Source organism: Myotis brandtii, unplaced genomic scaffold, assembly GCF_000412655.1.
Source record: "Myotis brandtii unplaced genomic scaffold, ASM41265v1 scaffold229, whole genome shotgun sequence".
Taxonomy (NCBI): domain Eukaryota; kingdom Metazoa; phylum Chordata; class Mammalia; order Chiroptera; family Vespertilionidae; genus Myotis; species Myotis brandtii.
Genome location: NW_005358611.1, coordinates 748,538 through 760,720, shown reverse-complemented (window position 1 = coordinate 760,720; position 12,183 = coordinate 748,538). Strand labels below are relative to the sequence as shown.

At 44.7% G+C, this 12,183-nt stretch overlaps 1 protein-coding gene across 1 annotated transcript in view; it reads left to right on the top strand.

The window, feature by feature from the left end:
- The window catches only part of PACRG (PARK2 co-regulated), a 177,881-nt gene that overhangs the window by 36,571 nt on the left and 129,127 nt on the right, over nucleotides 1–12,183 (top strand). Inside the window, exon 2 of the mRNA XM_014539772.1 lies at nucleotides 12,040–12,174. Coding sequence (XP_014395258.1) covers nucleotides 12,040–12,174 — 135 coding nt within the window. The remainder of the gene's footprint in view (nucleotides 1–12,039; nucleotides 12,175–12,183) is intronic.

Sequence of the window (12,183 nt, the reverse complement as noted above, 5' to 3'; positions counted from 1 at the left end):
TCATAAGGTCAAGCCTAATTATGCTAAGAGGACTGTGCCCTCTAAGCTGGGACTTGTTTGTGGCTTTGCCAACAGGTCAGTCTGAGGCTTAACCCTATAGCCGCTCCCTCCATCTCCTTTGTAATTTTTCTCTACTTAGCCATTCCATCACAGTTAATTCTCTTCATCTTTCCTCATCTCTCAGTCTCCCTGGCTCATTGATCATCTGTCCTTTCCTTTAAGAACTGTGCCACGCGCGCTCCTCTCTCCAATGCACTGTGAACATGATGCCCTGCACGGAATGTATTCTGCCGCCATGAGTAGGCTCAGGGAATCCATGGCTTCTGAAGAGGCTTTTGCTCGTTAAAGCGTCCCTGAGAGCATTCGCATCTGGATCCGCGCTGATCCCGCATGTGTCATAGACAACCTGAAGCCGGGAGAGACCTGAAGACACCCTTTCAATCCCTTTGCGCCTCTAAAACATGGGACACATCTGACTAGAGAGCCCTCATGAAACGGCAAGATTTATCGCTCATGAAACCTCAGCCTTGTACTAGTGTGTGTTGCCTGGGGACAATGTCCAAAGGAGAAACGTATATTAAAGAGGAAGTAGAATTTTGTTAGTGCAAAGGAGCATACTATTTCTAAGCAGTTTTTCCCCCTAGAATCGTTCCATAGGTGGCATTAGCATGATGCTTCCAGTTTATACACATGGTCTTGTAACTTCACACACATTAAGATGTGCTTTATCGTGAGGGTGGGATTTAGAAGGAAGCAGCCACATTGCACAGGGGCTTCCCCCATAAGGACTGAGAACTGGTCTCAGTGGGTGCGCTGGCTTCTGTTCCCACGCTGGCTCCTGCTGGCTCCATGCTTCATCTTGACGGTCCCGTTTCCACAGAGCAGGACCCAGGTGCAAGGCCTTAGCGTCCTGTTCATTCTTTCCTCTCCTGCCGTCCAGCTTACCCACATTCAGAAATGTCCAGCCACGTGCTCCTGGGCCGGCTCTGGTCTTGTTACCTTGAACAATGTGGCTTTATGGGTGGCCTGGTCCGTGTGTACTGTAAATTCCGGGGGGCAGGCACCTAACCTGTCTCGTTCACCCCTAAATGCCTGGACCTAGAGCAACAGATGCTCAAGAAATGTGTTTAGTCAATTCATGACTGGCACTGAGTGTGTGTCTCATTGGCATTTGAACTGGCCCCGCCCTGTTGCTTTTTACCTTTATTTAGATTATTTAAAATAAATGTCACCACCTAGTTCTCTGTTCTAGAAGGAAGATGGGAGTGCAGGGGTCACAGGCACTTGCATACAGGGTGGTCCCGGAAAGCTCTCCTGAACAGGGGCCCCCGAGGGGGCGGGCCTGATGCTCACCTGGCAGGGAGGTGTTTTACCTGCCGGTAGGTGCATAGACGGGGGTGGGAGCACCTCGAAGTTCTCTGTGTTATTTCTCTGTCAGTGATGTGAAGCGAGGCCGTAGGCTGGGAGTGAGGAGGGGAAGTGGAGAGACTAGATGGCATGAAACCATCGCCTGTGTGAGTGGTAGAGTGGAAGGGTGGGGGCGGGGGAATGCCATTGTCAGCTCGGTGGCTTTGCTTCCACTAAACCCGCTGCACGTGCTTGCACAGTGTTGGCAGAGCCTGGTTTTGGCAGCAGCATTGGCGTTTACAAGTACAACAAGCCAGGAGAGGGGTGCGGGGGTAGAGGATGAGCAGGAAGGAGAGATTATTATACTGATTGACCATGAGGTGTGGAAAGAGGGGGGCAGGGGCAGTTAAAGGGAGGTCCGTAGTTGGTGCAGTGTTTTAAGGTTAGGGCTTTAGAGGAATCGAGCTAGAAAGGTAAGAAATGGTGGCCTCAGAGCAGCGAGCTTGAGGTTAAAATTGTGCAGGGGCTGCAGTCTTTTCTAGCAACCTTGGAGTCCCTGGCTGGCCAGGATGCCAATCAAGATCACTGACGGAGAACGGGTTAAGGAACTGGCGAGGCCAGGATACTGGTCCGATTATCCACATCCTATAGACTAGTCTGGAAACAGCAATGAGGAGCAGGCGCCACTCTGTTGCTAGGGGCCCTGATACAGTTTCTCTCTGAGCCCTGAACTGAGAGGGGGCAACCACGGGAGAGTTGAGCATCCTCCAACGCGGGCTCCCTCTTCAGGCAGGTCCGTGGCAGATCTGCAGGGGGTTCCTGTTCCCACTGCGGTCCATCCTAGGGAAACACCGTCACCATTTACCCACTTTACTTATTGCGGACTTTGTGTTGCTTCTCTTTTGCTGTGACCCGCAGTGCTGCTGTGAACATGCGCACAAGCACCTCCCAGCGCTCCTTCCCACGGAGAAAGACAGGTCGCGTGCAAGGGGTTCCCTGGGGCAGAGGCCTCGGACCGCACGCGCCTGGTCGCAGGGCAGATGCACCTTCACTAGAGCGGCCGAGCGGTTCCCAAAGAGGCTCTATCCGTTTATACCCAACGGGCAGGAAGTCCACTTGCTGCTCCTCCCGCCCTTCTCTAACACTGCATAGCACCAGGTATTTTTGGTCGTCTGGTAGCATAGAGGTGTGTTCTGTTTTCTTTGCTCACGGGGATATGAAAGGGTGCGTGCATAGTTCTTTTGTTTTAATGCTTATGTTTGCAATTATAACTGCATATAACATCGACAATCTCCTATTTTTATACAGTAGGTATTCTCTAAAATGAACAATGAAAATATTAGCATTTCTTCTTTTCCCCTCTATAGCACCGCCCGAATTTAGTCAATATTATCTTTCTTTGTGTTTACCAGTTAAATATAGTTTTAGGCTCTAAATCAGTGGTTCTCAACCTTCTGGCCCTTTAAATACAGTTCCTCATGTTGTGACCCAACCATAAAATTCTTTTCGTTGCTACTTCATAACTGTAATGTTGCTACTGTTATGAATCGTCATGTAAATAGCTGATATGCAGGATGGTCTTAGGCAACCCCTGTGAAAGGGTCGTTCGACCGCCAAAGGGGTCGCGACCCACAGGTTGAGAACCGCTGCTCTAAAAGAGCGAACTTTCTTCACCCCACCTTCCTTCTCCTCTCCCTCCTGGTTGTGTCAATTGCATCATTTGCATGTGGCGTGTATCTTTTGCAGACCGTGCTGACGTGCTAAAGCCAAGTTCTCCACTGAGAACCCCAAGGTTGTCTTTACGTTTCCTAAAGGGTTTATAGTAACAATTTTCTTTGAATAGCAGATTTTCAGAAACGATTTCTACATAGACTTTATATGTGAAGGGAGTTTCCCTGGAAATATGTGTTGTGGCTACTCTCTCTTGTGAATCTTCTAGGTATGTTTCCATTGCCTCCTGCCACAAAATGTTAAAAATGGAAAAAATATGAAGTCAGCCTTATTCTTGGGAGGGAATTGATCTTTTTTATGAGTTTTATAAAGATCTCTTTATTTTTTCATTCGGATACATTTACTAATGTGTGTTCCCGGGATTGGCTTTGCTTAATTTTCCCTCTGGATCAAAGAGATCATTTCTTCAGAACATTTCCTAGAGTTCTATCTTTATCTCAGGTAAGTAGTTCTTACATTTCAAAAAAAGGTTTTTTAAGCATAATTTTCCATATTTGATGTTTTTCTTATTCTTTTGTGCTTCCTCTGTGAGAACTTCAGTTATACGTTAGATCGCCTTTGATGGTCTTTATTGTTCTTTCCCGTCATCCATTTTTCTCATTTCAATCACCTGTGTCCTCTCTGTATTCTTAAATGTTCCTTTTCCCTTTTGCTTCTCCCAGCTTCATCTTCATAATTTGAAAGGTTCATTTCTACTTGTTCTCAGAGTTCAATCAGCTCTGTTGCCTCTCACATCATCCCTTCTCTGTCTCTGTTCTTACGTTTCTACTTTTTTGTTTTCTTTAAAAGAAGTGGTGGCTTCAACCAACTTTTAAACTTATTGGCAAAATACCTGTCACCATGTTCACCTCTGCATGGCCTCTCACCGATGGTTTTTTCTATGGTGTCTTTGTCTGGATGCTGTGCTGGGTCCCATTGTAGCCCTCAGCACTGCGAATCGGCTCTTCAGGGCCTGGCATGTACAGTAGGCTCCTGGGTCTTGGTGGAGGGTCGAATTCTGGGAGGTCCGAAAGCTCTCTCTGCTTTCAGAGAGAAAGGAGGTTGCAAACATCGTTTGTTTATCAGGCACTGATTTTGGTGGCCTTTCTCTTCGGCTTCTCTGATGCCAAATGGCTATGAAAGGCCTTTTGCTGTAAGCCCCATTTATACCCATTTTTTTGCAAATAAGAACCAAAGTTTGCCTTTCATGGGCCTTCCTCCCCAGAACTAATCTTTGCCTCCGATGCTTTTGAATCCATCACTGCTCGCTCTCAGCACTCAGCGTGTTTTATCTCTTCCTTCTTCCCACACGACAGGAGCCTTATCGTAGCTAGCTTTTGGTGGTTAATTTTTCTCCTGACATTACAGTAAATGAAGCTCATAATTTGTCTTTATTAACCTTATTGAATTTGCATGATTTTAGAATACAAAGGAGAGAGACATATTCACACTGGAACTCATTTTAGCTTTTGAGATTTAGCACTTGTTAGATACCAAGGAATATGTGTATATATATATAGTAAATAAAAACATATTAACATATTACATCTGCATAGTGTATGATGCATTGATATCTTGACCTAGGACAGACAACACACTATTTAGATACGTTCTTAACTTTTCCTTTATGGTTGAATGAGCTGTGGTGGAAACCATGGTGGAAAAAAACCCAGACTAATAAAACCGTAATCTAGCATTTCTTACTATGTTATCTTCCAGTTAAGTTGTCAGACGTGTGCTTTGTATGTATGATAAATTCTATGTTTTAGCACATTAATTCCTTGACATGTCTACTAGATTTAAAAGGTATAACCCGGGTATTTAGTATCTCTGTGAACTGTGTGAACTCTCAAAGTAATTGAGAGGGAGCCAGTAGACTGAAGGCGCAGTAGAAGTCTTTTTTTTAACCAATATAAATATCTTTTATTGTAGACAGTTCTAAACATTGTTTTCCATTAAACAGCTAGCTCCTGCCGCAGAATATCAGTTTGCATCATTAGACACAAGGATTTTAAAATTTTCTATTAAAATATTCATGATATGTAAAATGCGAATGGTAATAGTCTCTTCCCACAGACAAAAATAACATTTTCACTCTAATTATTCAGCAAGAAATAACTCTGCTACAGGACAAAGCAGGGGTATGTTTAGATACAAACGGTTTGCCAGGCTTTACAGGTTGAACGTGTAAGGGGGCCAGAATGCCTGCCCGCCCCCCCCGCCCCCCTTACACTCTCCTTCCCATCTGGCTCACTCACTCACTCACTCACTCACTCACTGGGGCCTCCGTGGAGGGTGACAGCGCATCAGCCGAGCTGTCTGGCCGCGCGGGCCTTTATCAGCTCCACAGGACAGAGGCTAAACGGCGTGGTCTCAATTGGCATCTCCAGGACTCACTGGCGACAAGCTGATAGCAGGAATCCCAGCCGGGCACTCACCCCCGTGGCATCTTCCTAACTTACCTGCAGGGAGAGAGCAGCTTGAGAGGAAACCTCAGCCTCCCAGCTTTCCTTTGTGTCATTTGATTATTGCATCTCATTTTGTGAGGAAAGACGATCAATCTTTCCCTTTTCTTTTCCGACAGCAGAGAATTTAAAGGCGCACCAGCGCCTGGCACTTTAAACAGAACAATCGAGGAGAAATTGTGCAGAGCGACCATTGCTTTCGGGACAGCTCTGAAATAAAACCTCAGATCCGCGTGTGCTCCACTGCAGTTAGGAATGTTGAGCTCAGTGGCCGTGAATGACTTGGAGATCTTGGAGATCTCAGGGTGCACCGCATGGCGGCAGCCGTTCTGGGTCCCGTCGGTGGGCGCGGGCCCGAGAGAGGCCTGGCTCTTTGAAGCCCAGTCACTGCTAAGGTGACGGAGCTGAGAGAGATGAGCCTTGCCGTGCAGACCGGGGGTGTTTCCACGGTTCCTTTGGGCCTCAGTTTATCGAGGGTGAGATAAGGAGTGTGCGTGCCCTGTGAGCCCCTCCTGGCTCCACCAGTGGGTGAGTTCTCTGATGATACTGTGCCCTTGGTATTTGTTGAATGAATGGACACACATGCACGTCATGGAGGTGTGGGAAGGATCTCGGAGGTCAGCCGGGCAATTTTTTAATCTGACATGTGAGGAAGAGGAGGCTCTGAAGGGTCCGATGGCTTGCGGTGTCTGTTGTAGGGCCGCTCACCCCCACCCCCCACCCCCGTTTATGCGTCTGTGCTGCCTGTGCCTCCATGAGCCTCCTCGGATCCCCTACCAGTGGTCGGCAAACTCATCAGTCAACAGAGCCAAATATCAACAGTACAACGATTGAAATTTCTTTTGAGAGCCAAATTTTTTAAACTTAAACTGTATAGGTAGGTACATTGTTATTAACTTAATTAGGGGACTCCTAAGGCTTAGGAAGAGCCACACTCAAGGGCCAAAGAGCCGCAGTTTGCCGACCATTGCCCTAGGGAACGAGGCATAATTTACGTCAAGTAGGAGAGTGAAGCCTAGTACTGAAGGGCTCTAATTTTTTAAATTGGAACATTAGTCTTTCCACTCCGGTGACTCTTCATGTACCGATCTTTCTCATCCTCCCGATCTGAAAAACTATATGTTGTTTGTGTGTTTTTTTTCATAATCATCATATGACAGTGCTAATTTAAATGTAACTTGTTACAATATTCATAATACTAACTTTAATTTTTATTTATGTTAATCATATTTAAACTAGTCTCTGCAAGCACATTAGATTAATTTATTTCATTTTAAGTATTGCACAAGCCTTAGATTTTAGCAAAATTTCCCCATTTATACAAGTGAATTTCATAATACAAATGTGGGTTTCACTATGAGAGGTTTTACATAGAAAGGAAATACGCATTTGGTCTCATTGGTAGTGAATTTTCAGCTATGAAAACTGTGGTAATAATTGATAATTATTTAGATCTAAGAAATATACTGAAAATGCAGGCAAATTAATTCTGATTTAATAATAACAAAGGTGATAAATAGACAAACCGACTTCTCTGATAATTATTTCTAATGATTAATATTGACAGAATCCAGGTTCATAGGAAATTACAATGTATTTCTGCCTGGTTCAGCTGAAACATAGAGGCACTTTGAAAGGCTAAGTAACATTTTCTAATGGAAAGGAGCAGTTTTAAAAGGAGCAAGGCTTTATCTTCGAGCGTTCAGAGTTCTGCATATCTTTCTGCGCCATTAACCACCTTCTCACTTCTATAGGAGATTATGGGGATATTCCTCCCTCTTCTTCTAAGTGACATCTACCTTGAGGACGAGATCTCTGAGTGATCCTGTGTCTCCAGGAGCACCAAGCCCAGTGACTTGGAGATACATATTCATTACATTTTTCAGGGCAGAGATGATATCGGTAGGACCGATTCTTGAGCCAATTTCTTAACTCTGCTTCTAATAAATACAGCCGGGCCTTGACTTACGAGTTTAATTCGTTTCGAGACCTACCTCGTTAAGGAGCTCGTTAAGGAGCTTGTTAACTCAAATTACTCTGTCAACTCAATGCAAAAAATCTGCGGAGAGACAGCTGGTATCTCAAAAAACTCGTTCGTTGGGACACTCGTAAGTCAAGGTCCCACTGTACTGTTGTTTATGTGTCCTTAGGTTCTTAAATGCACATTGATAAGTTTCCAACGCTGAAAAACATATACGTTTCTTTTTCTGGCCCTTTTAGTTATAAACATGTCTTCTCTTCTAGAATCCATTCTGGTTCTGTGATTAAATAGTCTCTGAATTTAAGTGTTATGCCTATTGACATTCTTTTATGTCCCCATTTCCATTTACCATTGACTTTCCCCTCCGTTAGCAGTCACACCTTGGTAGCAACTCAGACCTTGACCAACCATAGGGCAGGAGGTTCCCAAAGGGTAGGTGTGGTTTCCCTTTCATGTCCCACTTACTCCTCAGGGCACGGTGGGCGGGCTTTCACCCCCTCATGCCACTCTAGCTTTTTGAGTTTTCAGAGGACTTTCAGTTTTCTTCATAACTGACCTCTGTGTACCATGTTTTAAAAAGTATCCCTGTCATTCGCTGCTTTCTCTGACACCATCCTTTCCCCATTCTCTTGCCATCAACCCTATTTATTCCCCCATAGAATCTACTTGCTATCAAATCTCCAGGTAATGGCCCAGGTTCTCAGACTTTCTTTCACCATATACTCTCCCTTTGGAAAAGTTTAGCAATTTCCATAGATTTTTAAAAAATATTTTTTATTGATTTCAGAGAGGAAGGGAGAGGGAGAGAGAGAGAAATATCAATGATGAGAGGGAATCATTGTGATCAGAAATTGAACCGTGACCTCCTGGTTCATAGGTTGATACTCAACCACTCAGCCAGGCCGGTGGGACCCAATTTCCATAGATTTAGCCCTCAATTTCAATTACAGACAAACTTCATCAATAGCCTAGGCTTCCTCCTCTCCCCCCAATAATCTCCATACAGATTGTGGCTTAATGGCCAAGTCTAATTGTTTGTCCTGCAGGCATTTCAAGCTGAATGTGAAGAAGGATGGGTTGTGGTTATTAGGAAAGGCTTCTTAGAAGAGATGAGATTTGTGCTGAGTCTTGAAGGTGATTAGGACTCTTCAGGAGAAAGCAGTGAGGGGCGAGGAAGGAGTACAGGTTGATGGAACAGCAATATCATGGCGACCAGAGAGCAGGGCAGGCCTGAGACCAGCTGGTGTTTGGGTGTGAATTATGCTTGGGGTGCCTGCAGAGGAATGACTAGAGAGATCCCAGTCAGCGTGCACATATCTTTGTGTAGAGCATCAGTGGGATATAATTTATGGGTTTTAAGTAGATGAGAGATATGATTTAATTAGTCTATTAGAATATTCATCCTACGGTCGACAGAGGAATGGTCTAGAGAAGATAAAGCTGGAGGCAAAAGACTTCCCTACAAATAATTTAAACCTTTAAACACTAAACAAATACAAATGGAAAACAGAGATGGTGAGATATTTGCCACAAATGCAACCAGTGGTTAATATCTTTCAGTATAAAAAGGTCATACAAATTGATATTAATTTGGAAAATATATAAACATACATTCACGAATGTAAGCATATGGCATTTGTACTAAAACGAGGAAACATCATCCTCATTTGTTAAACATAGTAATCCAAACCGAACAGAAGGAAGATGCTATGGACTGTGTTCCCTCAAAGCTCACCTGCTGAGGTGATGGTATTGGGAGGCGGGCCTCTGGGAGGCCACTAGGTTTATGAGATGACCCCATGGGGGTGGGGCCTCCGTGATAGAGTCAGTGCCTCTAGCTCTCCTCGTTCAATCAGCCATGTGCCTTAGCTGTTTCCTGTTTAGATTTTCCCGACCCCAGTGACAAAGCTCACTTTCTATAGAGGCAGAGGGATGGGGGCTCACATTGTTGCCAGCATTGGGGTTCTTGGGTTCCCTAAGACAGAAATCGAGAGGAAACCCCCGAGAGATTTCCAGACAGATTTTCTTAAGCTGATGCTTGAGCACCAGGGAGGCAGCACAGAGGAAAGGAAGGTGTCTGTCTGGCTCAGGGTCTGGCTGGGCTTGGCTGCGTTCATAAGCTGGGGACCAGGTGGGTTGATGCAAAAAGGAGGCTTTTTGAACAAAGGCGGGCTTGCAGGCTTTTCCATTTCGGGTCGGTGGCTTCCTTTCCAGCTGTGTTGCCTGGTATGTTCTTGCACCTGTGCTGTGGGAGCAAGAGGGCAAATGCTCATTACGGCCGCCCTAGGGAGGTCACGTAGAGGTCACCTGAGCACGTGGGTCGAGTTTACACAGGCACTTAGAAGGGAGATAAATCCAGCCACCCCTGCGTTTTTGAGCAGGGAGTGGAGTGGAGGTGACATTTTGCCGTCAGCGTCTGACCACCTGGTCTTAACGTGGCTTCGTGGCCACCCCGTGTTTTCTGGTCCCCGGCCCAGGCCCCTGTGCTGCCTTCGAATCTCCTTCCTACTCTGTACTAACTCTGTGGTTTCTGCCAGGTCATTGAATGTCTCTAAGCTTTGATTTCCTTGTCTGTTTTGTTGAAACCAATAATGTTCATAAACAATGGATGCAGATCCGCAGATCTTGTTATTTTTTATCCCCCGCCCCCTAATGCCAGGCCTTGGCCATCTCATGCTTGTGAAGTTCAGATTCATCTTCCTGACTCCGCATCCTCCTGACCAGCCACCCTGTTGGATCTTGGTGGGATAGTCTTCCCGAAATAGGTCACCCACCTCACGTGGGTTTTCCCTGCCCTCACTGTTACCCGTAGGGCCTGGCTTTTAAGGACTCCAGAGTAATCTATGTTTATTGAATATTTATTCACATAAATATTCATATATGCTCTTGTTATCTTTTGTGGCTGTTACTAACAAGAACATTGCTGTCATAATGCTTTGTTCTGTCATTAAGTTGTTATATTGTTAAAGCTTCCTGGAATAGCTACCTGGTTGTATGAGCTGCCGCCGCATCTACCATTACAGTCAGATTCGCTTAGTGTAATATTTTGCAAGCAATTTCCTGGCCATTTGGTGCCCATAGGTATTGGCGATAGTTCAGATGTAGTAAAACAATTACAGTTGGCCAATGGGGCAGACACTGGATTATAGTAGGTCCTACTCAGAAGCCTAGACTGACGGCCACACACTTGCTGGTCCTGGGGCTGCATTCCAGGGCCTGGGAGGCTCAGAGACGATGCGACTCTTGCTCATCAGAGGCGTAACCAACGCGTTTTCATGGATCCAGATTTCAGGTTGAAACTGATGACAATAGGAAATCAATGACTGTGCATTTTATTGTTTCAATCTTAGTGAGTCCGCTAAATGGGCCCATTAGAAGGACACGGTGTAGAGTCCCCACCTGAAGGGAAAAGGTGGGTTTTGTTGTTGTTGTTTGTTTTTAGCAGCTTCAGTTATGCTAACAATAGAGCGGCTGCAAAGGAAAATTTCAAACTAGATGATAAAGAATTTTCAAGAGCCTGAAATTCCTTCCTGCTAATTATTATTAGTCCTGTGACCATATGACAGACTGTGACCTGAGTCCTACGTCCATTACAGCACATTCACTAAATGCATGTAAGGACCTCTGGCATCTGAACTTGCCCCCAAGTGCATTCGATACGGTGGCTCCCGAGTGCATGAGATTTTATTAAAAGCACTCTGCTGCGCCATCCACTCCTCCTAATTGGTTTATGGGTAGCCCCCACCCTTCAGGCTGGTCCTAATTGCATTTCTCCACAAACCTAGTTTGATTTATGGCTCCTTATTTGCCCTGCATTTTTAATAATAATAAATTAGAGTAAAATTCTGGAGACATTAAATAAAATTTACAGTGGTGGTTCTACAAACCTGGGGCTTACAGCAGGATTCCTAACAGTAGTTTTGCTTGTTTTTAAAGGCGTTTAGTCAAGGCACATCCTTCTGCGTGATTTCCAGTAATACCGTCTTTATTACGTTTCCAGTTATTTTTCACTGGATTTTTTTATGTACGGATTTTTAAATTACTTGGAATGTTGGAATGGATTGTGTAGAATATTAAGAAAATAGTATGATGTCCTTTTATAAGGTTGTGGATACATTTGTATTTAGAACAGAAAAAAAATATATTCTCTAGAGATATAGTGAGGGAACATCTGCATAAAATCAGGCAATGTCCCTGTTGCAATTGTTAGGAAACTTGAAGCTAAACACTCTGAACTTAACTGCCTTTATTAAAAAGATTTTAAACTAATGTTCAGGCTTTTCTTCCGTATAAAGCAATATTTTAAAGTGACATTTTCTAGGAATGCTCTCTAAAGTAGCTTGAAATAAAGGAGACACTTAACAGTGGTTATAAAATACTTCTATTTGTAGTCGTGAGGTTTTCTTTGTTCATTATTAGTAATCTGCTCTTTACCATCCAGAGTATTTTAGGCAGCCTGGGCCTTAAGGATACCAGGCCTCTCCGTGTATATGCCTCGGTTTGGTTTAAAATCGGATCCTGCTGTTTTCTCTGAAGGTGAAAGGCCCGCCCACGGCAGGTGCATTTAAGGAGAGACCGACCAAGCCCACAGCCTTCCGGAAATTTTACGAGCGCGGAGACTTCCCCATCGCCCTTGAGCATGACTCGAAAGGGAACAAGATCGCGTGGAAGGTAAGTCGG